At 42.5% G+C, this 27,174-nt stretch overlaps 1 protein-coding gene across 2 annotated transcripts in view; it reads left to right on the top strand.

The window, feature by feature from the left end:
• DVL1 (dishevelled segment polarity protein 1) overlaps positions 1–27,174 on the top strand; it is a 96,148-nt gene that overhangs the window by 51,475 nt on the left and 17,499 nt on the right. For both annotated transcript variants that reach the window (XM_082493551.1, XM_082493550.1), the window contains exons 3-5: positions 1,825–1,946; positions 6,926–7,038; positions 21,649–21,787. In XM_082493551.1, the coding sequence (XP_082349677.1) occupies positions 1,825–1,946; positions 6,926–7,038; positions 21,649–21,787 (374 nt within the window). The remainder of the gene's footprint in view (positions 1–1,824; positions 1,947–6,925; positions 7,039–21,648; positions 21,788–27,174) is intronic.

Here is a 27,174-nt window from a genome sequence, read left to right as displayed (position 1 = left end):
CAGTTTGCAGAGATAAATTAAAAGGAATCTAGGATCAGTGCACAGTGTTTTGTTTTTCTGTAGTGGTGCTTTAACCAGTATATGGTTCTTCTACCAGAGGATTTAAGTTGCATTTAGGCACGTTTATTATTTTTATCTCAGTTATGCAAAATCAGTAGTATCCTGTCTTTCTGGGTTAGGGAACTGAGGCACAAATGCTGGTTTTCTTATAAAAGATTTACTGAATCATTGTTAGAGAAGGCACTCTCTCTGTCTGGTTACTGGTTGTACACTTCAGCCAGGAGCTTCTTCCAGCACTAGTAAGATTAAAAAAAAAAAAAAAAAAATGTGGAAAAGTTTCACCTAGGTGTACAAAAGGATCCTTTAACACAAAACATCTCTGTCTTTTTAAAAAAAAAAAAAAAAAACAACAACAAAAAAACCACCAAAAACACAGAACCACAGAAAAGTAGATAGTAACCTGGTAGATAAGTGGATAGAATCAGACTTTAGTTAGTTACTTCCTCTGTCAATCAGTATATTATAATAAGCTACGAACCAGGAGGGAGGGAATAGGAAGAGAGACTCGTTATTCTTTCTCCTGTCTATTTATCTGCTAATTAAAGATGTCACAGTAGGCATACTGAATGGAGATGTTCTTTCTGTCCTGAATTTATTGGAAGTAAGATTAAGTATAGTAAGCTGCTTGTGTGCCATGACCATCCTTGTGATCCGTTATCCAGAAGGATCCCTATTCATGGTTGAGGATGTTGATAGGAAATAGAAATAATATGCTCTGGCATTAGTTGTTATATGAAGAATTTACACCCTGCCTTGTAACGAGACTGGAATCTATGATAATTCCCAAATGCACCAGACTGTATATAGATGCTTGGTGTTTGTAATGAGAAGATTGATTGGTGCAGTGTATCTTAATTAACTATTTCCACGTGGGTGCTGTGTGTTGGGTGCCCTGCAGCCTTTCCTTCTACCCTGGTTGCCAGGCTGCCAGGCACCTTCAGCTTCCGTGACTGCAAATGTCGATGTCAGAGGAGTTTTGAAGGTGATGGTTATGACAGTGTAGTTTTATAAGTTTCCGGGTCATTATGAATTACAGAAGAGTGCACACTGCATATCCTGGTTTTCATAGCACAACTAGAAAATGACTTTTCCTATCTGCAGCTTGGCCTTAAGGGAACATTAAGAGACAACATGGGCACAAGTATGAAGATCAGGAATCTGATCCTCCTTCTAAAGTTTATGTCTGTTGAGATTCTGTGGACTTTGGTTTTAATTCAGACTCTTAGCAGAGATGGTGTCGACTCTGAGATTTGGTGATTGGTCCAGACCAGATTGTGAATTTCCAGGGGCATAAGAAGTTATACCACGTTCGGGCTGTCATACTGTAACGTTTCATCTTTTGCTTTTTATTTTTGTCATGGCAAAACCAGAATGAGAGTGCAGTCTTACAAGTGCGCGTGTATTTTGCAAGGAATGCTGACAACTTGCATCCTTAGGCAACTCCGAGGATGCTATAATGCCAAGTCCCAAGGAAGAGTGCGCTCCCTGCCTGGTGTGCTTGTTTGTTCTGAGATGAGAAAAATTTTGTGGTGCTTGGAGGAATTTCGTGCATCTCCTAGTTGATAATGTTCTCATGTTGAGATTGAATGTAACCTGATTTTATGAAAGTTTGGCACGAATCCATGCAACTACACACTGAGCACTTCCTTTCCTCTAGTTTCCCTTAGATCTCTCAGAATATTTAGCAAAGCAGAGGCTGAACACCTTGTTTCGGAGTGGAAAAATCTGTACAAGTGTATGTAATTCTCTTCTTTCTGTTGACAGCTGGTCCTGGCTGAAAGCTCCCACTCTGACACAGGCTCCCAGTGCACCGAGAGCCACACAGACCTTCCGCCACCCATTGAGAGAACAGGCGGCATTGGAGACTCCCGGCCTCCATCATTCCAGTAAGAGCAAGTCATCTTTTTTTTTTTTTTATTTTAAAACAAAAAATGCATTTCCTGTCTGTTTCTTCCCCACATTTCTCCCTGCTGCTGCAAACAAGCTATTTATTGTTATTGTTAGAAAAATAATACGCTTATTAGAACTGAGGAATTAAAAGGGGGATTGGAAGAAAAAAACCCTGTCATCGTTAGAATGAAATATATATCCTATATATCTCATTTTGAAACCCACTTTGGAAGAGTTAAGTAGAGAGGTAGCCCAAAATGCTTTTCGTAGTGCATGGATGATAACCTTTTATTACTGTGTTATGTATAATTATGTAGTATACAGAGCCAGCAGGACACTGCTATCAAGAGGAAAAATTTACATAAGGAATGATGTCTCCTCCATGTGCGCAAAGAAGCGAGCAGCTTGAACTGGGAATAGCCAGACTGGGAGTCATCTGATTCAATGGTAGCCTTGTTATGCCCTGATACGTGTGCAGAGCCAGTGTGTATCCTCGGGATGGCTTCATTTTGAGGGAGGCCCTCTGAATTTACGCAAGGAGGATTTAAAGCAGGACCTGGTTCTAGCTGTGATCTTAGTATACGTTTAGAGAAGTAAATGTGGTCTTGATTTGCCTGGTGGCATGTGTTTCCGTTGCTTTCTGGGAGATCTGTTGCCTGGAAGAGTCCTGAGTGTTGTGTATGAGTCTTTTGCAGATAAATGCCTTCTAGAGGGGACGAGAAATCTTGGGAAATACTAACCCTGCCTGACACTGTGTGTCTTGCAAGGGATTTACTGCCCTCGTGCGTTCATGAACTGCTTTATGTTGGCTGGGAGAGGCCTGTAGGAGTGCAGTCACGTGGCCTGCAAATATAACTAGTTCTTTGTCTTCCGGAGCTATACCTACATGTAATAGCTGCAAGATCAAACTTTATTTTAAAAGATAATTACAGTATTATAAGCACAAGTCTGTGTTTGTGGAACCACTCACTGCTAATAACTGTATGTACTCAGACCGATGAAATTGAAGCTGTGCTTTGCTGATGCACCTGCTGTCTTCCATAGTGTTCTAAAAATGTTCTCTGTGTCGTCGTGCCGTCAGTCAGCGCCGTGCTGCAAGTGATGGTACCTTCATATTACAAAGCAAATGCGGGAATCCTCAAAGGGGTGAAGTAACATACATAGGTCATACTGAGTCAGGAGTAGCAACGCGGGAGGTCGTGCTTTCTGGCTTGTGTTCTCTTTCGTAGATAAACCACCTTCCTTCTTTCTTGGTCCCCCACCCCTTTTTTCTTTCTTCTTTTAAACTACAATAGAGACTCTGACTTGTGGGGAGGTCTTCTGGACTAAAACTTGTTGTCCCTTAATGCCTTTTTTGGTCCTTCTCTTCACAATTGGGTGTCTTAACATTTTGCAGTGTTTTTTGCTGTTGTGTTTTATTTTTTCAATCCAGAAGAGAGCCTAAGGATGACCTAAGTTTATTTCCATAACACAGAATCTCACTCGGTTATTCTGCATGAAGCCCTTAATTCTGTTTCCCTATTAGAATTTAATTTTAAAGCACACCCAGTTTAGGTTTAAAGATTCCAAGTGATAAAGAATCCACTGTATTTTGAAATTATTTGTTTCTCCTGGATAAACTAAATAAATTGAGCTGCTCAGGTCTTTCATTGTAAAGCGTGGCTTCCAGAACTTGGGTCATGACTGTAGTTCTCCTCTGATGACTTACAGTTTTCCAGCAATCTTTGAGAATTATTGTTTCTTGGGATTTTAGTATTGTGATTCTGCAATAGTGTGTCCAGTGCCATTTCTCCATACTGTCTCCTTGAAGAGTATTTCCCTGTAAGAGGTCAGTAGTGCCACTCTGTAACTTTCACAGCTGTAACTCCAGTATTGCTGTATACTCGCGTATCACCTCCCCTTCTGTAAGTGTGACATAGCTTCTTGATTCCTAAATCCCTGAGATTTTTTTGATGCCATTCAAACTACCAGAGACCTGTTATCTCCTGTCTTCCTTCTTCAGTGTTGATTGGGGCCTTATATATAAGAAGCCTTAACTGAGTTAGGTGCTGTATAATTGTGCAAACAGAAATGTTGCTGGACAACAAAGAATACAAGAAATAGATGGAGCAGACAGGTCAGCAGGCAATACCCTCCAAGGGAATGAGATCCTTATCAGAGCTGAAGTGGTAATCTCAACTAGCTGCCTGACAGCATTGATATTTTGCTTCATAATTGATGAAATCCAAAGAAAATTTACTTTTTCCCTCCCCGGTGAGGGTTCTGAAGTTCATCTTGTATTTCATGCTCCTCTCCTGTTTAGTGGTTGCCAAATCCACGTCCACCTGAATGGGTGAGACTGTTCCTGGTTTAGTGGTGGAGGTGGAGCGAGTTGGGAATAGTGACCTCTGAGCTACCTCCCTTACACTGCTCCTGGGTATGTGCACGGAAAATTGAACTGAATTTAGTTGGCTTAGCAACGAGAGAGGAAACGAGGCAGCTGTGAGGTTCCTTTTGCACCCTTTGTAGGGGCGTAAACCACCTTTTGTAGGCGGGTTTAGCCTAGGAAGCAATTTGGTAGTGCGAAGTATCAGCAGTAGTCACTAGATGGTGGTGCTGAGATGGCTGAGAGCCTCACAGGGTGACCTTAGGAAACTGTCACCCTCTTTTTTCGGTTGTACTGGACTGAAAGAAGAAATGCAGACGGACTTGTGAAGACACTCAAATACATACTTGCATTTTGGTAGCTTCATTAGGGCTTAAAATGTGCAGTCTTCTTGAATAACAACCTTGGTTTCCTAATTTGTGTGCTGGGCATGTCAGTGCATTTCTCTAATGCAAAGAAAGTGTGTGGGTGTGCAGAAGGCTTTTCAGCAGCTCTCTTAAATGTAGCACTGTACAGATGTGCTCACACATGTGCCAGTTCTGGGTCCAGCTTTCACAGAAGCCCATGGGACTCATTGATTAGATCGTTGGTAGTTTTCTTCCCTGTGTAAAATGTGCCTGGCAGTGTATTCCGGCCTCATGGAATTCTAGGAGAAACACATTAATGACTCTGATGCTTTGGTGTAAGTGTAATGATGGTCATTAGGCACTCTGTCTGCATAAGTAGGACATGTCAGGCATAAAAAACAGGTGCAAAGGGCAGATGTGAATTGGGATTCCTTTCTAAATAGGTGGTATTCGTGGGACAGAGAGGCAGAGTATGACCGGTAACTTCCTAAGGGAAATCTTTCACAGTGGAGCATTAGCCCACATCAGATCATGCACTATTATACTTTCAGGAGCTTTAGATCTGTTTCCACAAGTCAGTCCATTAAAACGAGCTAAGGCCTTTGCCAGCACTCCAAGAGGCTTTTCTCATTTCCTTCCACGTGGGCACTTCAAGGTAGCTTATTAAACGTAAGAATAGCAGAGATACATGAAACAGGTTGAGTCTGAAGAGAAAATTAAATAGTTCTAATTCTGTTCAGCAGGGGGAAAAAGAGCATCTCCATCTCCCCCTTTCCTCCAGCCAACTCTTCTTTAATATGACTGATTTTTTTTTTTTCCTCAGCAGAGATCTTTAAATAGATGACCGCAAATAAGCGGTCTTACATATTCAGTGTTCAGTATTACAGCCACTGCTCTTGGTTTGCCAACTTGTCTATCGGAATTAGAAGTGAAAGCCAGTCTGGTTTATGTGAACTGAGACGTGGCCCTTCCTCAATTCTTGGAAGTTCAAGAGTAGGGAGCCGTCATTGCTGTTTGTTTAAATTCATCCCAGAAAGTGGCCCTAAACCGTAGGGACAAATTCTCTGCTGCCTCTTTGAAACCTTTCTTCTGGCTAATTGCAGTAGTGAGAAAGTGACTCTCGGTAGTGCTCTCACAAAAGCAGAGTGGAAGAAATCTGGCCGCTGACATAGTCATCAATCTTTCTGCTTTTTGCCCAAAGCTGACTCGTTCATAATGGTCCTTCACTTGGATTTACTAGATTAATATTGTGCTGGCGTATCTGTGTAGCTTTCAAACAGTTGAGAACATGAGGAAAGGACCTGAGGTCTATTTGTACATTTCACAGACATGCATTGAATTATTCGGAGCTTTGCTATGACTTGCAAGACTTCAACCTTCAAGGTCAGCGCTCTATATTAAAAGTGACCACGGTGAGCTATAGCTTCTGCCCTTTGGCTGTCAGCATGCCACGTATCGAGCTCGGGCTATTGTCAGGAAAACAAACCTGTTTGGGGGTGAACAAGCACTTAAGGAAGCGAGCTGAAACACTGGGTTTGGTTTTAAAAAAAACCCATGGATATATTTGGATATTGTAGAAAAGGCAACTCAATTCACAGGCTTGAGGATAAGCCCCTGATAGAGCATATCATCTGTTGGTGTTGCTGGTGGTGCTCACACATACCTGTATGTATTTCTTGGAACTGTCACGTGGGAGGGTTTGAGAGATGCATAGGAACTTGGGGTGTTTTGGAGGCCGAGATGAGTGTTAGGGTCAGTAAGTTTTGTTTTTCCAAAAACCAGTGTTGCATTTTTGTTCTTGTGTTAGGCAGTTGTGCTGCAAATTTGTGATATTAAAGCTCTGGTGATGGGACTGTGCTGAAATCCAACTTCCTTTGCAAGTGTGTTAGCAGCTAAAACTGTCTTGTAGTCAGTTGTCATCTCGGCACATGCTAAAATGATCCCTCTTAGTGCACCTGTAGGCTTTTTTCCTATGGAGATGTCATGCGACAGTCTTGTGGCAGCTTCTTCAACGTCGTGGTGATACTGCATGTTCAAATAGCGCTGTGTCTCAGGGCATGGATATTGAACTGTCTTTTCATCCTTCAGGTCATTTTGGGGTGAGCAGAGCGGTCTGGGGGAGCTTGCAGTGCTGCAGCAAGACTGCAGCTAATCTGTGTAATAGTTTTCTGGCTTCTAAACCAACATGCTCACGACCGCAACTGATTTTATCAAAAAGAAAAAAAGATGACTCCACTGATTCTTCCTATTTGTTCTCTAACAGCCCAAATGCTGCCAGCAGCCGGGACGGCCTGGACAATGAAACAGGAACAGAGTCAGTTATTAGCCACCGGCGAGACAGACATCGACGGAGAAATAGAGAAGGGCACGAGGATGGTGAGTCCTATTTCATTTTTTCCCTTTTTCATTTAGAAAGAACAATTTTTCTGATAATCTTTTGGAGCAACAACTACTTTTGCATCAATGCTACAGGAGAGACGTGTGTCTGCATACTTGCATGCTTTCAAGGACTATTATTTTAATGGAATAATTTGATAATTGCTTTGAAACTCTTTGAAGCTCAGCATTTTCTAAGAGGTCTGGATAACCTACAGTAAAGTGGCAGGGGGATTCTTTTTGATGGTATACAGAACTTTCTGTAGTATTAGAAGATGATTAGCTTGGAGAGGAATAATGACACCCAATGCTGAGCTCCATACTGTCACAGCTAGGCTGCCCCCGTTATTCAATTTCAAAATTACTCAGTTTGCTCATTTAAAGGTAGAACACATTATCTGTACGATGTGTTGGGAGTTTGCAGTGTAGACCATTTGAGACTTAGTGTTTTAACATTGCAAGATCTGAGCCAAAATCCTTTGAAATAATTTCTGCTGATTTCTCTGGGCTTGGATCAGCGGTAGTGTTTTATGGAGGTATTACTACAGCATGTTGGTTCTGAAGATCTTTTTTTATACATAAATACACCCAAAGTACACATATAAACTACAGAACTTCATCTCTTGCCTCTAGTCTGTACATCAAAGTAAGCTTGTTTCTTTTTCATTTGTTGCCAGACCAGAATTTCCAGGCTTAATTAAGAATTAATAGGTGCCACCCATTGAGTTTAAAATGGCCCAGTATTCCATATATACTTGGGCCCAAGAGATGCCATCACAGGCTTTATTCACAGCTCCACCCACTAAAGTATTTGCCTCCAGTTAGAAGACCAGAAGTCATATATATATATACTGTGGATTAGAAGCAGGTGTCTTTCTGTTCATTTAACCCTTCCAACTTGTAACTGACTCAGAGTGAATGAAAATTACTCAGTGGGTGAAGCAGAGAGCTCTTTGCATGATCCTGACTCCAGATTCCTTTGGGAAATCACAGAAACAGTCAGAATCTTCTAATAGTCTTGTGTTAAAAACTTGTTACAGGAAGAATGTTAAAAAGTGATTTGTTTTTAACGTCAGTTTAAAGTAGCGTGTGTTTTGCCGTGGACGTTGGTGGCCAAAATGCTGGTTGTTGAATGGCTGGTCTAGGACCATAGTCTGGATGGCTCATACGGTATTGTCTGAGCACAGGAGCTTCTGACCAGTCTGAAACTGGTTCATACTTTTCCCTTTAGATAGAAATGAGATAAAATTTCCTCCTTCTCCTGTCAGTCTAAGCTGTGCTCAGGCAAGAACATGTCACTCAGTAATGCAAACATCACCTGTTCCCAAAACAATTTAGGGCTTCTACCCAAAGCGGGCCATGCGTATGAGCAAGAGGCGAGTTTTGTTAACGTGCATAAAGCAAGGACAACTGCTGTATCATTTTGGTCTCATGAAAGATATTATTTAATGTCCATAGTGTTCTGTGGTCACAATAATATTTTATTTGAAAAACCAAAACCACCAGTGTGTTATTTTCAGTTGAAATCACGTCTCCAAAATGCACAGTTCAGCACTACATCCTGAACTGCTGCTTTAAAAGAAGTGTCTTTTTTTTTCTCCCTTACCCTGGAGAAGGATTTTAAGGCCTCTTCATTACAACAGTCACACATTAGCAGAGCCAGTCTTTTCTTGAGTCTTCATGTTGTCTTTGTCTGGAGCACAGCTGGATGTAAAATGGGGAAACAGTCACAGGAGAAGAGGGGGACAAGGGTGGAGGAAGGGCAGCAGGCTTGTGACACCTGGTTCACAGCTATTTCAGGGGCAGAAGCCATGTGCTCACTTGTCGTTATGAAATAGTGGTAAATCCTCCTTTCCCTGCAGAAAGAAGGAAATGCAGTTAGAGTGTTTGATCTTGTCCTGTAGAGACTTGTTTAAATAATACCAAAATTACAGCTCTAGTAGTTCACAGAGGCAGGGTGAGGGATCTTCCTTGGAGCCCTGCCTTACTCAAAGGTTTGTTCCATAGGTATTATGATGCGGAGTCGCCAACGCATAGGTACAGCACTGCCAGCTCACCGAGCTGGACAATACCATGTACCATGTAGTGTTTGTGACTGTTTGAGCTCATTATTGGTATAAAATGAGTGACAAAGAACTACCCACCCTAACAACGGGGTTATCCCTGGATACTCCGCAAAGAGAAAGAAGTACTCATTCCACAAGAAAAAAATGAACAGTGTATTATAGTCTTCATTTCAAACAAGGGAAGTGAGAAAAGGTGCTAATGAGCCATTTGGGAACTGCATAGATGTAGACCTATTGAGTTAAAACCCGTACAGGTCAAGCAAGGTTCACTCCACTGATCCTCCATCGCTGTGGAATTGAGAGGTTCGACAGACTGAGGTTCTCTTTCTGGCTTGGGAAGTCCCCAGGGCAGGGAAGAGAAGGGAAGTAAAACAAAGATCTGTTGGGAATGTAGGTAAAGTGAAAATATCCCAAAGTTAATGTAAGTAGAAAAGCAGAATTCTAACTGTGATCTGTGCAGAAAAATCTCTCTCCTGTCAGCCTGCTGTTTAGGGACCACTACTGTTTTCAGAGAATGACAGAAGCTTCCTTTTAAATTAGCCACTGGTTTTCACTTAAATACCCTCCAGCCCTGCTCTGCACAGCTCCATCATGAGCAGATGAGAATTTCATCTTAATCTCCCAAATGGATTTAACTTTTATCTTTTAGAAATAAAATAATACTTAGTAATGAGCGACGTAGGTACCATTGGTTGTAGGCAACCTTTTTATTCCTTCTCCTTCAGGGTTAGACCCACGAACCTGGTTTTGCTGCCTAGTTATTCTACATAGCAGTGGAGTCCTGAAAGCATAATCTTCCCTGTCTTTCTTAAACCACAGGTTTTAATTAATAAAAAGACCAGTTTAATGCTCAAATAAAAAAAAGATCTTGCACAGACCAATTTTTGGGAGTAACGGTGTGAGAAAGGGGTAAGAATGAGTTGGCAGGAAGCTGAAGGGTTAACCATTTTCGTGTGTCTGTGTGTGAGGACAGTGTATAAATTAAAAAATGTTTATTGCTGATTTGTTCCCGCTTTGTTTTGCAGTGACAGCTATCAAAATGCTCACAGGGCAAAGTATTATATGGAGAGCTCAGAACAGAGAGATGCTTTGCCCTGAGTAGCTGATAGTGGAAATACCTCAGGACAAAAGCTGGCAGGGAAAATGGGCATGGGGAAAAGGGAGTTCTTCTCTCCAGCTACTGTTGATATGAGAAAAAAAAGTATTAAAACTCCACTCATCAAAGAGTTAAACGTTTTCTTTGTTGTTTCTGTCCTACTCTCTATTTTAATTTGCACAATTTGTTCCCTAATTTTACAACAGGCTGCAAAACTTTGTCAGATAGCTGAGTCTGACAGCTTGTGCTTGGGCTGCAGCAGGTTTCTTGCAGAGAGACGGTCAGTTTTGATTTGAAGAGTCTCAGTGATGGTAAACTAACCAGATTCTCTGATGGATGATAATTAGAAGTGTGGTATCATGGGCGGGTTGTTCACAAATGCTAGCCTGTGTGCTTTACTTCGTTGTTGCAGGATTACTCATCATAGAAAAACTATTTCTGCTGAATTGCTAATGGGCAATTACAGACATACATACATGGTATTCTGCAGCCAGATGTGCGACACACCTGGTGATCTGACAAAGTTTTCACACCTCTTTCCATTGAAAATGCAAAAGGGTTTTGCAGCAGAGAGGCTGTGATTTCCTAGACCAGGGATAGACTCTGGTAACAACACAGGCTGGGGCATTTGCAAGCTTTTCCACCCGTTTCTCTTAAATTATATTGCAGAGGCAATGAATCCTGTGCTTGTATATTCTCTGATTTCAAAAGTATACCCAACAAAGAGAATGTGATGGGCTGAGGAACATAATGAAACTCCTTTGTGATCAATGTGCATTTGAAGGACTGTGACATTTCAGATACAAGCACTAAGAAAATCATAAGGGAAACTAATCTGGAAAACTTAAAGTGCACTTATAATTTTCTTGGTGAAATGTCTGCCAGAGATAGGGAGAAAAATGAGAAGGGATGTAGTTTCAAAAGAACAATCACTCCAGATCTTACTATACTTGAGAGGAGGAACTTTGTTACTGGTTTTAATCTGTCCTATGCCAACATCTAGAAGCCTTTCTCTGTACTGCTGTGCGGCTGATGGCATCAAGGAACAGAAGTGACTGAGCTGGACAAATTCTGCCTAGCACGAGCTCGCCTTTTCCATGGAGAACAGGAGGAAGGCTAGCCAGAGGGACAGTTACCAATGCGTCTGTAATTTCCTTCCTTACCTACTGCAGATGTCCAAACACACATCAGCAGAGCCAGCTCCCAGCCTCCTCGCCCATGGAATGCTCTTGGTCTTGTTGTTGGCCCTTTCATCACTTTAGCACCTGCCTAACTCTGAGGAAGTGTGCTTTAAATCCAAGTGATTTTGGTCAACCTCAGTGATGTAGTTAAATTATGTGCTCTAATTCTGTGTTGAACAGAATGCCTGACAGGCACTAGGGGAGGGTGGACTTTGCTGCTGGACCTGATTTCCAGCTGTGTGAAGGTTAGGGAAGGCTTTACACTTCTGTCATTCCTCTGCTGGAGCTTTGGTTATTCGTGCACCAACCTGTTACCTGTGGCAAGAGCACATGTTTATAGGGTCTCCAATTTTTCATCTTACTGTGTTCGCTTTCAGGAATTTTTAGTAGACCGTTTGTTGCTAATGGGAACCGTAACGTTGTATGATGTCGTATATGCAAAGCGCACGCTGATTCTCATCCACAGATGCTCAGTAAAGCTGGGGAAACGCTGAAGGATCAACAAGCAGAGACGTGATTTTTCTTCAGGGAGTTTTCCAAGTTTAAATTTGCTGTGTTATTCTCATGCTTGAAGCATGAGATTTCACACCAAGAGTGCAAGTGGAAAGAGGTTTCGCTCAGATACTGCTGTTGTATTCTTAGCGAGGTTAATAAAGTGTACTGGCTGAGAAAGGTGAGCCCTGGCAGCTGCGTGGACAAAGTTACCTTCTCTGTGTGTGTGTGTATTTTAAGTTATAATGATGATATATATATAATGATATTATATATCTAATCTCTACGTATGCAGAGATTATTTGTTTTTTCAAGAGGCTATGTATCCAAAGAAGTTTTTGTATGAATTGGAGAATATGTCTTTTCCTGATCACCTTTCACACTAATTAGTAGCAAATCTATCCCTGGCATTACCTTCATATGAAATTAGTCTGAAAAAGTTGAGCTGTCAGTGTGTCAGAGCTCCGCATTCTCTCTGAAAGCAGGAAAAGCCCTTGTTGCTTTGGAAAGTTTGCAGATCCTATTCAGTGAAAGTAGAGTGAGGATCTTAATTAGAAGGGTGGGAGGTCTGCCTGGCACATGTTCCTGGGACCCCTTGCTGGCGAGAACAAAGCTCCCCCCTCAGTTTCCTGAGGAGGAGTGGGAAAGGGGGCTGTGGAAGCTCTAATTAGGGAGGTAATTAAGGGACAAGTTTGCTTTGGCGTTAGAGAATGTTTTATAGGCTCTGCTGGGTTTCTGACGAGTCTGCGGATGTCAAGTGTTGACGCCAGTGTTTCACCACTGCCTTTGCTGTGGGGTGAACTTAACTATTGTGCAGCCAGCTGAAAAATGCCGAATAATGACCTGTGCTTTGAGAAGCTCTTAATGTGGGCATGCTTGTAGATCCCCAGATGTTCGGGAAGAGGAGCTGTTGAAGATTTCCAGTCACTGCTACAGTCTATGGATTCTTTACCATTGTGCGTGCCAAGGAATCTGCACAAAAAAGGACTGGGACTACAACACAGCTGCAACGGGGACTTTAACAGGGGTAGCTGAAAATCCAGTTCCCAGCAATTGTTGCTCTTTAAGGACTCTGTCGTGTCTGAACAGCTCTGAGAGGGCTGGGGAGCCGCTGGCGTTTTGCCGTGACCAGATGGCCGCACGAGGGATAGGGCAGCATCGTGCCGGGTGCCTGCGAGAGCGGGAGCTCTGTTACGCTCTGTGATCTGTCCCGTGGCAGTGTCTCGAAGCCTTTCTCTGGCAGTGCTGTAGAGCGACGAGAGAGGCTGTTTAAGGGTTCCAAAGAAGTTCAAATACAAGACAAGTCGGGGTATAGGGATGTAGGAGGCAGATGGGCGCAAGCGTAAAGCAGGAGCGGGCAGTGCAATCCTCGTCACGCAGAGCCGCTGACCCTGCGCGCGGCAGTGAGCCGCACCGAGGGACTCGCGAGCCTTCAGTGCAAAAGCGGTAACATATTTCCCGTTAGTAATTGGTAAAGACTTTCTGCATTGGCGGGGATTGGAAGCTCTGTTGATTTTTCTCTTAACTGGGAGCCTGGCTGTGACTTCTTCCGAGACGCTCTCGCCTTTGTTCTCCGCAGTGGCGCAGAGAACCCTCTTCACAGCTTCCTTCAGCAGATGCCGCTCTACTCTTTTCCGCTTTCAAGGCTTATTTGATTTAGTACTTTGATGTGCTTTTGTCCCTCAGGCAGGGCCTACTCCACTGTTGATAAAAGTCAAGGAGGACGTATTTTAACCTCCTAGGCTATGCTTTATTCTAATCTCTGTGGCACACTGAAAGGCTTTTGTCAGACCCTTTCAGTGAACTCTGTCGTCCTCTAATGAAGACGCAGGAGCAGGGGGTCAGCAGGGCAGAAAGGCCCTGGTTGTTAGTGGGACAGGCACCGAACCAGAGCCGAGAATGGTCCTTGTTGAGGCGAAGGACTGGGATACCTGGGAGTGTTTTATGAATAGACCCCTTATAATCAGGGTTAGTGAAAGTCCTCTCTCAATTATAATAATGGTTCCTGACCCCCACGCTCCAAACAACGTTGGCTAAATTAGAAAAACTTAGAAAAGGAAATTCTAATTGTGTAGAGAGATTACAAAAACTTTATGGTTTTAAATGCGCACCTTAATTACGGAGGAAACCTTTTGTGTGAATTCAAGGCTCTGTGGTGCTGTTTTGGGGGTATAAAAGATTGTTAAAATTGAAGTGTATTTGCATACCAGGAAAGCCGCTTTTATCTGTTGGAGCGGCACACGGGAGCTTTTCTATAAAAGAAGATCTAGTTCAAACAGGAAACGTGAAGTTGAACCCACTTTTTCTGTTTAAAGTTTAACAGAGAAGATAGAGCTGGAAAAAGGAAAGGGGAAAAAATGTAAACAGGAGGCATTATTAGTGTAGTGAGCTCTTCTGATCTAGTGTATAAACCAGGGGTATTTTACTTGGAATATCTAGAAATATGGATGTTGATCTCAACTATCAGCGCCTCTTCAGATCTGCAAAATGAGACTAAAAGCCCTTCTCTTTACCTCACATCTGTTCCCCCATTCCCGATCCAGCTGAATCCAGCTGTGCGCTGGCTTTTAGGGAAACAATGAAGTGAAGCTTTTACAGTGCTCAAAGAACAGTTCCCTTCCCTCTTTGGTTTATATTGAATAATGTGAGAAGAACCATAAATTGAAGTTTTAATTTACGCAGGTAGGCCAACACATTGCTAATCAGAAGCCTTTAAAAAATATCTTTGTATAATAAATATATTTAATTATTATAATAACATGATAATAATATGTTTATATTTGATAAAATAAGTCACTACAGAAAAATTAAGAGTTAAAGAGGGAAAGGAAGGGAAGCTGCATTTAGACATAGGTTTTTCCTTTGCTGGGGTCGTTCCTTTGCATCTCTGTCATGGGACCGAGTTTGGCTGTCTGGATGTGACATGCAGAAAAGAATGTAGGAACTGACACCGTGTTTTCCAAAGGCAGAGATTTAAGGTCCTTTTCCATTTCCTTCTGTAACTCTGCATTAGCAGTGTTTTGGCTGTTGCTTTGGCTGTTTGGAATGGACTTAAAGGTGCCAATGAATTTCTGCTGATGTGGTATTCAGATCTGAGGGCAGCGTTCCAGGTGCGGTCCTGCTGCAGGCAGCAAAACCACAGCTCAGGTTGAGTCATAGCAGACAGACAAAATATATATGTATTACTGCCATCATTCATCCATCTCAATTCGGCTGTGCCTTTTGCTTTCTTCATACCTAATGGTTGCAAAGAACCCAAGGCCCATGTAAAACACCATATAAATCTGTGTTTTGTCCTCTAAGCGGTGTGTGATGCCTGCTGCTGTAATCTTGATTTCCTCGGCAGTGCCTTGCACATGAGAAATTTGCTTTCCTTCCCCGTTAGGAGGCAGGGATGGGAGGGGACAGTTTTTGTTTGCTTATTCTTTCTGGTGGGTATCCCGAACCTACAAGAAAACCCTAAACCACATCCTTTGTGTTTTCTTTGTATACTGGAAATGTGATACTCTGCAACTCCAGATCCCGTGTCAGTAGGACTGTCCTTTTTATTTTGTTTATTTTTAAGGACAGCCTTGCTTCCACTAGAGTAATTTGTCGCAAGTCATTCAAGGAGTAGATGGATCTTGCCCACCCCCTGAAGGCATTAATTACTGGGGGAGGGTTTTGCTTCTGGGAGGGGTTTCCAGTCTCGATGGAATAGCCCTAAGGTCTGTGCCCACAAGCAGCTGAGGTAAGGCAGGAGCCCGCAGTCACCATCCCCACAGCCTTCTCCTGCCCCAGCGGCCCCCTTTTGTGGCGGTCTGGGGGGAAGAAGGGGGTCCTGGCGGAGCGGGCAAGCCCGTGCTGTGAGTATCGCTGGCGGCTCCCTGTGGTGGCGGCTGGAGAGGGGCTGTGCCGCTGGCGAGTGGCAGAAAACCAGTGGCTGAGGCTGCTGGGCGGCAGGAGAAAGTGCTGCGATGGGGGAAGGATCTGAGTATCTGGCTGGCTGAAGATGACCGTAGGCTGGGGGGGAGACGGGGGGGGAAGAAGATTCCTTCGACATTAGAGACGGTGAACTTTGCCAGGAGCGAAGGTACGCTTTCAAAATGCTATTCCCTATAAAGCAATAAAACTTCATAGGGAGTTGTTAAAAACCACTGATTCATTCATAGCCAAGTAATCCATAATACTGGGACAGCTTCCGAGTTGAATGGCAAAACCGACCTGCGTGATGTTAGAGGACATTTACTTTTTGAAGAGCTCAGGTCAAAATCTTGAACAAATACAGTAAATCTGTTTTAAATTTAGCATTACAGTTACTAATTTTGCATCTGCAGTAACACAGCATCTGTGGTAACACCCCACAAGAATGCTGAGACCACTGTAGTATTAAACCTTGCTGCCGTTCATGACACTAGAGCAAATACTGATTTATGCAAAGTATCATCATCTTGTGTTTCTCCTAATTCCCTAGGTTTGCGGGGAACAACTGGCAAGAAAGGGTAATGAAAAACTCTCAGGGGAGTTGAAAAATGTTTATGACACAATTGTAATATCACTTGGAAGGATCATCTTTTTAAATGTCCTATCTTAACAAGTTAATGCCATATTGTATTTGTTTTGTGTTTGTACTGAAGACCCAGTCAAAGAACACAGAACTGTTTCTGAGATGTTTGAAGGGCTGAACCTTGAGAGCAGACGAGCTATTGCAATCCTTATTAAATTGCACAGAGGCTGCAAACGTTCACGGTTACTGAAGTTTCTGTCCTTCTGTAAGAAGTCAATAATTCAACAAGCACTGCTTCTGTGCTGCAGTGTTGAAGTGCACACTAGTAATGCCAGGGCACGTGGTTTGAGGGTGTTTGAGGTACGTGAAACAAAGTTCTATCGGTTGTAAGTCAAACACAGATTTCACCGGAATGAACAGAAACCTCTGCTTTGATGCCGAGGAGTGGTCTGTCCCTGATTCTCAGTGAGGACCGTAAAATGCAGGTCTCGGTGAAGCTCAGCTGGACATGAGCACGTGCACATGTGAGACCCAGCATTTGTTTCTGTAGGGTGGCTGTGGTCTGCCATGTGCCAAACTTCCACTGATTTTGTGAAACTTGTCTGCGTTACCATTTTTAAGGATGATGCCCATATTTAGGCCTTGTGAACTTTCATGGTGTTGCTGCTTTAAGTGCTCTGTGTCCTGACAGAACAATGTCTGCCTTAGATCTTCTCTAGAACAAGTGGAGTTGCTCCGTCGTCAACATTTACATCAGGTTAATGCTCAGAAACATTTTGCTCTTGGTGTAGATACTAGCAGAAATATATGGAATTTAATGATGAGAAACATACGTATGTGTTTGGGGCTTTTTTATTCTTGGGCGGAAAAAATCCTTTGCCTCTATGTCCGAAAAAGAGAAATTTTATGAGAGACTGGAAAACCATGTGTTTAGATCTGAGATATGTTTGTGGAATACATTAAAATAGGTAATTTAAAAGAAGCCCAGAATCAGTATAATCTCTCATAGCCTGACTATATTCTAAAAGGTAATTATGAAAATTCCAAAGGTCTATTTATGTGTGGTTTATTGGGATAAAGAGGCTATGTCATATTACAGGATTCCATTAAAAATGTGGCTATAAAAGGGTTTGGATTTTCAGAACTCATCCGTGACTTGTGTCCTGCGGACGTGGTTACAAAGTGTGTTGTGGAAATGGCAGAGTGACAAATGGCAAAGTCAATGCAAATGATTTTTGTTCTATTTCCCCAGTCCTTCAAGACACACTGCTTACCAGATGCGCTGCCTCTTGGGCACAGGCTTCCTTGGGATTATGTCATGGAGGAAGAGCATGCAAAAATATATATATTTTTCATAATCTTTGAGTCTTCAGGAATGGAATATTCCAGTGTCGCAGCAGGAGCCCTGAACTGGCTCTTTTTTCCTCTCACACTGTGTGTGAAAAATAACTACTGGTGGGAAGCTCCGTGTACCTCTGGATGTGTTTGTTGGACTTGGACAGTGTGGTAGTCACGGTGCACGCTGGGGATTTCCTTAACTGGGCACAGCGTGGGCAGGGAAATGGTCACTCCCACCTTTTTGAAGTGTTTTGGTAGGAGCCAGCCACAGCAGGAGAGGCAACAGGAGCTCCAATCACAGCAGCGTTCCCCCCTGAGAACCACTTCCAGTAGGAGATACTGTCATAAGTGGTGTCACCACCTGATGAGGCCATTGGAACCAGTCAGATGCTATCCAGAAGCGCAGCCCCGCGTGTATCGCTGTAGGTATTAACGCTCATTTCAACTGAAGTTTCTAAGCAGCCAGTGCCCTTATTTTGTGCAGGGGAACTGAGGTACTCGGTATAAAAATGAGATAATGCACACTGGATCTAAAGGGTATGTGAAAGTTTGGGTGGTTATTACTGGGTTTGGGGAGTTTATATCCATACTAACGTATTGCAGCATTGATAAAATCCTCAGCTGGATGCTCCCCAGTCTCTTGAATTTGGACCCATTGCTTTTGCGTGTTCCTTGGGATTTATAGGCTGCAGCAATGACTCTGTCCTTGAGTTCTCGGGCACAATCTCTGTTACCTTTGCACAGAAATGGGACCTTGCGTCTCCATTGCCCGAAACCCTCAGGACTGCTGTTGGTACTGTAGACTCTCAAGTGAATTTGACGGCACAGTTTGCTGTGTTCCAGCCACATCAGTCCTCAGAGTTAATTGTGCATCTGTCAGGGACAGCCAGTCATTCAGACAAACCTCGTACACGGGCCGTGGCATTGTGTCCGACTGCAATTTTTTTATTCGTTAGTTAACACGGAAAATGTGCAGGCTGAGGGGAAAATACCTATGGATGCCATTTCCACGCCTTGGCTTCCTCTGTATTCCTGATTGTTCTCTTGATGCTGGAAAATCCTTAGTAAGCACTAAGCATCACTTGTCTTAAACTTTCTGTTACTTTAGTTGAAATGAGTGAAAGTTCAGTGTTTTCACTGCCAAATGCAGGTGATGTAGCAGTTAACAGAGGTGCTGCTATTTCACTGAAAGGTGGAGCGCTAAAGAAAACACTCCAATGGTGTGTTTTTGCACAGCATGTTTGAGGCAGCCTTCAGCTGGTTAAAAATGCTGTCTAGATTTAAAATCGTGCTCTGTGTGACAATTCCCCCCCCCCCCCCCCCCCCCCGAGAACTAAAGAGCATAGAGCGTTGATGTGGGCCATTAATTCTTCATAATGGTTGTGAACTGATCAAGTTTATGTGTAGGATAAATTACTCACCTGATAGTGAATACGGAATCTGTTTGAGACTCAATATTAAACACGGGATTAGCAGTCCTATTCCGTCTGATAGGAACAGTCTAGCTTCCAAGTTTATTGTCTCTGAAACAACGGCAAACCTGTACTTCGGGGAAATTTAAACTGTAGGATGTTCTGGTACTAGTAGTGAAGAAACACACAACTGCTGACCGTAGTGTCCAGTGGTCAGAGACGTGAAAAACAAATCAGCTCAGTTACAGACAGAGTTTTATCCCTCGAAAGTATTAGACAAGTGACTCTGAGTTGCCAAGTCAATAAAATAGCAATCTGCTCATAGAGATTTTAAGGACAGAAATTTTCTGAATAAATAACCCGCAATGGATGAGATGTGACGCTTTGAAACATGTCCCAGTTTCATAGCAGTCCTCGTTGCCAGCTGTGCACGGTCCGGTTGAGAGCTTGGCAATTGCAATCTGTAGGTATTTACCTTTAATGCTCGCTAATTGATGACCTCCACAATTCTCAGCAGCGAAGTGAATGCAGGATGGAGTTGTAGAGTGAAAAAGGTCCACAAGAGTGAAAGCTTTTCGACCACCCACTTGGAATGAAATGAAGAATCTGCATTGTCTAATAATCATGACCTGCGATGGGAGAGACAGGACCGGTGATTTCTAGTGGGCACTTGAGACAGCCCACCTATTGATGAGGAGAGGCGCTCTCCTTTCCTCCCCAGCTGCGTAAACAGACGAGTTTTGCAGAGAAAGATTACAAAGTCGTGCCGACAACTTTCTTTCTGGGCCGTATACTTAATAATAATCAAAGCCAAATGTAAATAAAGTATCTCTGATGAGAGAAGCATGCTGCCCGAATTTGCGTCCTCTTTATACCAGTTAAATGTGGATAAAATCCAGGTCATTGTTTTCTGTAATCTGCCACCCCCCCAGTCAGAGCTGGGAAAGCTGCTTCTGAGAGGGGCTTGTTTTTAATATCGGGGCTCTGTTTAATGTCAGCTTCTCCAAATGAAATCAACATTATCACCCTACATTGATGTGATTACTTTTATAAGTTGCAAGGGATGAATAGCAGAGGAAGGCAGGGAAAACAAGCACAGTAATAAAAAAGGGATTTTTCAAGGGAAGAAATGTCAGTTTTCTCCATGGCTGATGTTTTGAGTTCCATCCCCTCTAGCTTTTCTACTGCTCCTATATGAAAAATGGAAATTTAAAACTGAGAAGGGAAGGTAATAGTATTTATTCAGACAGAACTGAAAGTTGAGGCCTTTAAATGCTTTCTTCCCGCTGCGTCTATGAAAGGTGGTCATTGAGTTGCCATTGAGAAGCTGATTAATAGTTTTTTCAGTGAGATCTAGTGTTACCACCCAGTACTGGGAGCACGTTATGGTAGTTGTGATGACCAAGTTGTGGGAGAGGATTTCTATACTGTAGAATGTGCAGTCTAAAGAGCTCTGGCAAATGCTGTTGTGTCTCCGTTTCACACGCGGGGAAGGGAGAGATGGAAGTAAGGAGCCCTGGAGGCAGAGCCTGAAATTGGAACCTGATAAGCTCCATTTTTTTACCACCGCACAGTCTTTGACGTGGAGGCGGTTCCTAGAGGACAGCAGTCGGTCCCTGACTCATCGTTACTAGTATGTCCTAGCTTCAGAAGAGGATTCGAGGCCTGAATAAATGGTGTCATCTCAGCTGCCCTTCAGCACGTGGCGGGAGGAAAAACAAGTATCTGTTCTGAGAAGGGTGATGAAGGGTTGGTACTGCTCAGCTTCTCTTCAAACCAAAGCTTGGTGCCATTGCAGGAGGGAAGGAGCTTTGGTTTTGCTCTGTGACTTGAGAGAAGCTTTGGTCTTCTCAGATAGCCAGCTCAAGTGTTTTCACAGCCCTTCGGTGTGCCTGTTGGTGTGCCTGGAGCTGGGTGGTCAAACCCGATATGGAAGTGATACAGCAGGAGAATTTGTTATAGCCTTATGCTTCAGTTATTTCACTTTGCAGAAATGAGTGGTTTAAGTAATTGAGGTGAGATCTTATATATATCTATTGCCTTTTACTGAATCTCTTAAAACCCTTTATGGACATAAGTAACTAAGCCCACATTCCTCAGGCAGGAAGAAAACTAATCAGTCTGTTTTTATTTCACTGCTGAGCGATTTGCAACAGAGGAGCGAAGGTTAGCCACGGTGGGCTTCACTGCCAGGTATCTGGAGTGGCTCTTGGTAGCCAGTCTAACTGATGTTCTGGTACCATTATAGTACTTGTCCATGCCTGCTACTTCTGCCTCGGTCCGTTTATGGCGTGCCCATGAACTGAGCCACAGACAAATGAAAAAGTTAGGAAGAAGGTAGGCGGGCGGGCCGGCCGGGGCAGCAGGCTTCCCAGCTGTTGAATGGACTCAGGTTCTGCAAAGAGCTCGGTTTGGGCATAAGGATCCTTCTGCAGAGTTGTCTGCAGCTGTCAGTGGGAATGTCCTGCTACTCACAGTGCCACTTCTTCCTTACTCCTCTTCTTTCCCTGGTAATACTCCATTTATTTTGTTTTCACAGTCCCTCGGATCAATGGCCATCCGAAACTGGACAGGCACCGTGAGCACCCTCCTGGTTATGACAGCTCTTCTACCATGATGAGCAGTGAGCTGGAATCCAGCAGCTTCATTGACTCTGATGATGATGACAACACGAGCAGGTAGGGCATCGGCACTCACTGAGCTGTTAAACACTGTTTGCATCTGTTTCCCAGGGACTTGACTGTATTTCTGGGCTTTCCTGAAACATGCTGACTGGTGAGATGAGAAGATTTATATCTTTTTTTTTTTTTCCCCTCTTTCTTTTTTTTTCTTTTGATTTTCCTGTCTTTCCTCCTGCTACGTATGATTTAAGCACTGATAATTTGTCAGTAACATCATGTTGTATATGATCACTGCTCTGAGAAACAAGCTAAGTTATTGGGGTCACTATCCAAACTGCCTATAGCCACTGTTCCAATTAAGAGAAAAATTCTGTTCCTGTTCTTTCCTTTTAACAGCAAGAATGATCACATTTTAAGATCAAAGCAATGTGCAACTGTCTACCTATTTATAAAGTAATGGTGTGAATATTGTAACAAAATACCTTCAGCATAGATTCCTAATAAGTATGCACCTCACTAAAGCTGAATTGTAAAGGAATTCCTATGTAATTGCATGCTCTGAGACCTGTGAGCAGTACAGGAATTCATCAAAAGTTAATGCTATTGCAAAGGCAGGCTGTGATGCCATATACTTATGACTTCTTAATTGTTTTTTTTCTTTTTATGCAGACAGAGAGAATGTGAATTATTCTTTGCTTTTTGCAAAACAGCTCTCCATTCCAAGGCATCCTTGTTAATTGTAAAGATATTTTTGTTGTTCCATAAAAGGTTTACAAACCAACACATTTCTCTGATTAAAAATACCTATTTTTTAAAGATGTAAAATGAATCAAAACTAATATTCTGCCCTTTCCTGGCTGCAGTGACAGCGTTCTCTGAACGCTCTCTAGAGCTGTTCGTCCAAATGAGCTGTTAAAACCCATTACAGATTTCTCTTAATTGTCAAAGAACAAGAAGATTGCACATCTGTGGTGGTTCATAGAGATCTGTACCTAAAACAAATAAGCTGAAAGGTGATATTTTTAAATTCTAGGTAGACTGCTTAAACATTTGCTATGTTTACAAACAGGTTATTAGCTTATTGAACTCAGTGGATCTGTTTGGTCTTGCAATTAGTCATAGCTTAAAACCAGTTGAAGAACAGCAGTTCCTTCAAATTCTGGGTGTTTTCAAAGGGTTGAAAGGGTAACTAAATGAACTTTTAAAATTCGGACCTGAGTTTAGTTTCAAGAACTTACTTTGCAGTTACGATGAAGTTGCCAACACCTGAAGGTACGGAAAATGAACCTTCTGGACGCTTTGTACTTCACCTGGATATTCATGTGCATAAAGGGTTGGCAGGTTCAGATCAGTAGTTAACCTGAATGTGCTCTCAGCCCTCCTAAAGCCTTTAGGGCTTCTAACCCTCCTTCCCTCCCTAAAAAATGAAGCCCACAAAAACAACAACCACCACCCTGCAGCTTATTTTGCTTCTTGTAAATAAATTAATCATTTCCATGGCAGCAAGATATGCAGCAAGGCAGGATTAGCACAGTCAGGGTGGCCGCTGAAGCACATTATACTAGACCCAGCTAAAGCCTTCTATATTAATAAAGTAAAGCTTCCTGCGTCTGACCTGAGAAGAAAGAGACTCTTCGAAGCTGCTGCGCAGGCCGTTTCCTTTCTAGGCTAGGGCAGAAGCGTTTGGCAGAGGGAATAGCTGCCAGGCCAGCTAGTCAGGAAGAACAACTAAATGGAATGCTCCAAGGTATGCTGTTGTGTTACGGTGCTGATGTTCTCCAGCAGATGAGGGATTGTGCTGGCAGGGAGAAGTTTTCTTTAGAGGCAAATACAGTCAAATAGAAAATCGAGCATGCTCCAGATCTGCTGGAGACAGCGGCCTGGGGAAAAAGAGGCTGAAGGGGGTAAGTTTGTTTAATAACAGCTGATGAACTCTGGTGTCAGAATGTGCATTGTAGAGGAGAGTGTATGTGGAGGAGGTCACTGAGAGAAGAAATCAGAAGGATGTTACTGTCTTGGAAGTGAAGAGGTTATGAGGTTGAGGATGCTTTTCTAACTCTGTGTGTGTGTGTGTGACATTGGTTTATTTTATTGTTAACTGGGAGCACTGCAGCAGAGTTGGGTAATTTCCAGTCCAAGGACCTTCTGTTCCACTTAGTTAGAGAGAAAGAATATTTTTTTCATTCAGTGAATTAATTGTTCACAGGTATTACAGGACAGTACAGAACTCTTCCAGTAGTGTGAGTGCAATAATTTATTTCCTTTGTTTTCAAAGTATGATCTAATTGAACATCAGTGTTATTTACAGGTAGTAGGTGGTATTTTGAGTCCAGATTGATGTAGGGAGCTCATGGTGAACTTTACAGTAAGAGGCTTGGTTTTGTCTTCTGTTAAGCAAATAAAGGACTAGCAGATGAGACATCTGTAGTAGCTGTAGGATTATTCTCAGCAACTTGTGATTAGTATTCCCAGTTTAATGTAACTAAACCAATTCATTGCAAAAAAAAATGCTTACGTTTATTTCTCATTTAAGAAATTAACATTAGTTCTTTTTAAACTATATGGATAAGCTTTCTTTAACAAATTGTTACCTTTTTTCCTTCCTTTGCAGAATGTAAATTGGACAAATTATTATTATTCTTTTTAAAAATCTCTTCTGTGGGATTTTTTAGCCATTCTGTTAGAAGTGCAGTGAGGGTTTTGGCCAGTAGCTAGTGCAGGAAATTGGTAGTTATGATTCCAGATTTGTTTTTCATCTCTGCACTTTATTTTTTCCCCAGAGCTCAAATACGCCGTCTTGTTTTGCTCACCAAATTGTAATAATAACTTTTACTCATTTCCAGGGATACTTCAGAGATCAAAATATTACTTCTTATTAGAATACGTTTGAGCTGCTATTTAGCATCCAGATACTCCTAGAATATGAGATGTGCAGTGTTTATGAGTGATTCAGCAAGGATACATTAAGGCTGTGGATTTAAAAGAAATTACAAGAAGAGATGATGAGCTCCATGAAAATAGATATAGGCTTGACTGCTTTTTAAGAAATTGCAGAGACTGTGAAACCTGATGTTCACAACTAGGCTTTCACTCAGTGTGAGTCTTCCCGAAACAAGCTGGTTTGCCTTCTACTTACATAGAGACTTCTTAAGGCACCTCACGTCATTGTCCAGCTTCCCCCCAAGAGGGGATGAAAAACTGAGTTGGGCGAGCTCTCCGTTTATGGTTTCTCCAGTGTAATAAGTAACATTTTCTAATGTTTATCCGTATGGAAGCCAATGTATAAGCACACAAAAATGTTTCTGCGCTGCCTTCTGCTCATCAGTTTTGTGCAACTAATGTGAGAGGCTGCTTTAGTTCAAGTGGCTACTTCGCTGAAATACTGTCTGTCCTCTTGAACTAAACTTGAACTGTGGCTTTTCTAAGGAACTGGTTTCCATTTTTCCAGTCTAATGCTAAAAATTTCTAATGAAAAAAAAAACCACAGAATAAAAGAACTTCACTTCTCACGTTAACAGAAGTTCAGAGATTTGCCAAAAAACTCTGTTTTTGCTGGTTTAATTTAAAAGAAAAATCCAAAATGTACACTGCTTACAGAGGAATCTAAACTTTTGGTCATATATTGAAAATGAATGACTCTTCCAAAGTAGTCTCGCCCCCAAGTTGCCAAAGTAAATAGGGAGGGCAAAAGTGAAGAAGGAGCAAGGCGCTGATTTTAGCATAAGCTGATTGTTCACTCTTCATCACCTCACATGTGCTCTCTCTGCCTTTCTGCAGTGTACTGGGACTTTTCTGCTTTTTTTCAGTCTATCTTTTTGGACTCAACCCTGGTGTATCTGTCTACAGATAGGAATGAAAGTATTTTTGTGTCCTGTATTTGATGGTAAATTAAAATATCCCTTCTAAGGACTCAGAGTCAGAGACCAATTCTGTTTTCTTGCTGTACTCAGTGCTGGCAAAAGGTCCAGTCCAATTTTAGAAAATCAGACTAAAAGCTGGAGATTTGTTTTCCTTTGTTTTTCTGAGCAACACCGTATTGGTGTGCGCTGGAGCAGGAGGAAGAAATTGGCATAGGCAGTGAACCTTGGCAGTCAGCAGATCTTACGTGCTGTAGGTGATCAGGAAAAATATTGTCAGAGGAAGTATACTGACATACGTTGGAAGGTGCTTTCAAGTCGTGTACTTCTTAGGCTGTAAAATGCTGTGAAATAGCACCAGATTACTGTCAAGACTGCTTGAGACAAAGAAATTCAGTGAACTGTCTGCTGAAACTCTCCTGTTCCTATCCCCCGTTTCCACAACTTGCTCTCCAGATAAAATGCTCGTTGTCCGGAAAGTGGAGGAAGAACTTTGCTACCGGGTGAATTCCTGTCGTGATCTCCTGCTGCAGGCAGGTGTGGCTTTCAGTGTAGTTTTTAATCTCCATTTTCTTTCTTTGCTATATGAACATAGCTAACTTAAAATTGTTTTTTGGTTTTTTTTTATGGTAGGCAATGTTAGCTGGAGGCATTACCCCTTTCAGGGACATAGTAATGGAAAAATGAATAAATGAAATCGTGTGTATGAATTGAATGAGTTCTCGTTATCCAGAGTAAGCATTAGGGAATGCTATTCTAAAAAAGTTGGTGCCAGGAAATACTGGGTACTCCTTAAGTGATACACACTGGGATAAAGCCATAAAATAGGATATGGCAGTAGGTGAAATATGTGTGTAAACAATGAAAATCAATTGCCTGGATGCTGTGAATGACTTTGAAGTGTGATTATAGTAGCCAAAAGGACAGATAAAATGTTAAGGTGTTGTGCTTTCTGTTATGGACTACCTCAGCTGTCTCCCAAACTAGTGGAAAGCCTTTCCTCGCCGTGCGAGAGAGCAGGGCTTTCACACGCTGTGGGAACGCTGAATTCATGCTCTAATCGGTGGAAGGGCAATGCCATCCCTCTCGTAGCCTTTGAAGGTATCTTCTTGCTTGACTTGTGTTCGTGCAGAAAAGCTCCCCCAGTCTTCTGCCTCTTTGCTGCCCATCTCAAAGGGCAGGCAGGTTCACCGTGGTGCGAGCGACACGCCTTGCCTGCCTTCGGATTCTCCTAAACTGTCGTGTGCTGGAAAGTTTTAGCTGAATTTGACTAATGAGAGGTTCTGGGAGGGAAGAGGAGGAGGATGACATCGGAGAGGAAATACGATGAAGGAGAATATCGGTAGTAAAATGTAAGAGGAGATTTTTGTGTCAGTCTTTGGCAGTGCTTTCAGTAAGAGTGGTGAATGTTGAATAAGTCCAATTTTGGGAGCCCTGCATCTTTATTTTTTCCTCTTGCAAAGGTAAAGCCTCAGAAAACCAGGTGCTGTGAGCTGTTTTCACAGATTGAGAATTATCAAATTTTTGATCTCTTTTGAAAATACCACCTCTTGGCTCTTCAAGTTAATTTGCCTTGCTGGGAGGGGA

The sequence above is a fragment of the Vanellus vanellus genome (genome assembly GCF_965231255.1).
Source record: "Vanellus vanellus genome assembly, chromosome: 20".
Lineage (NCBI taxonomy): Eukaryota > Metazoa > Chordata > Aves > Charadriiformes > Charadriidae > Vanellus > Vanellus vanellus.
This window is presented reverse-complemented; position numbering and strand designations above follow the sequence as displayed.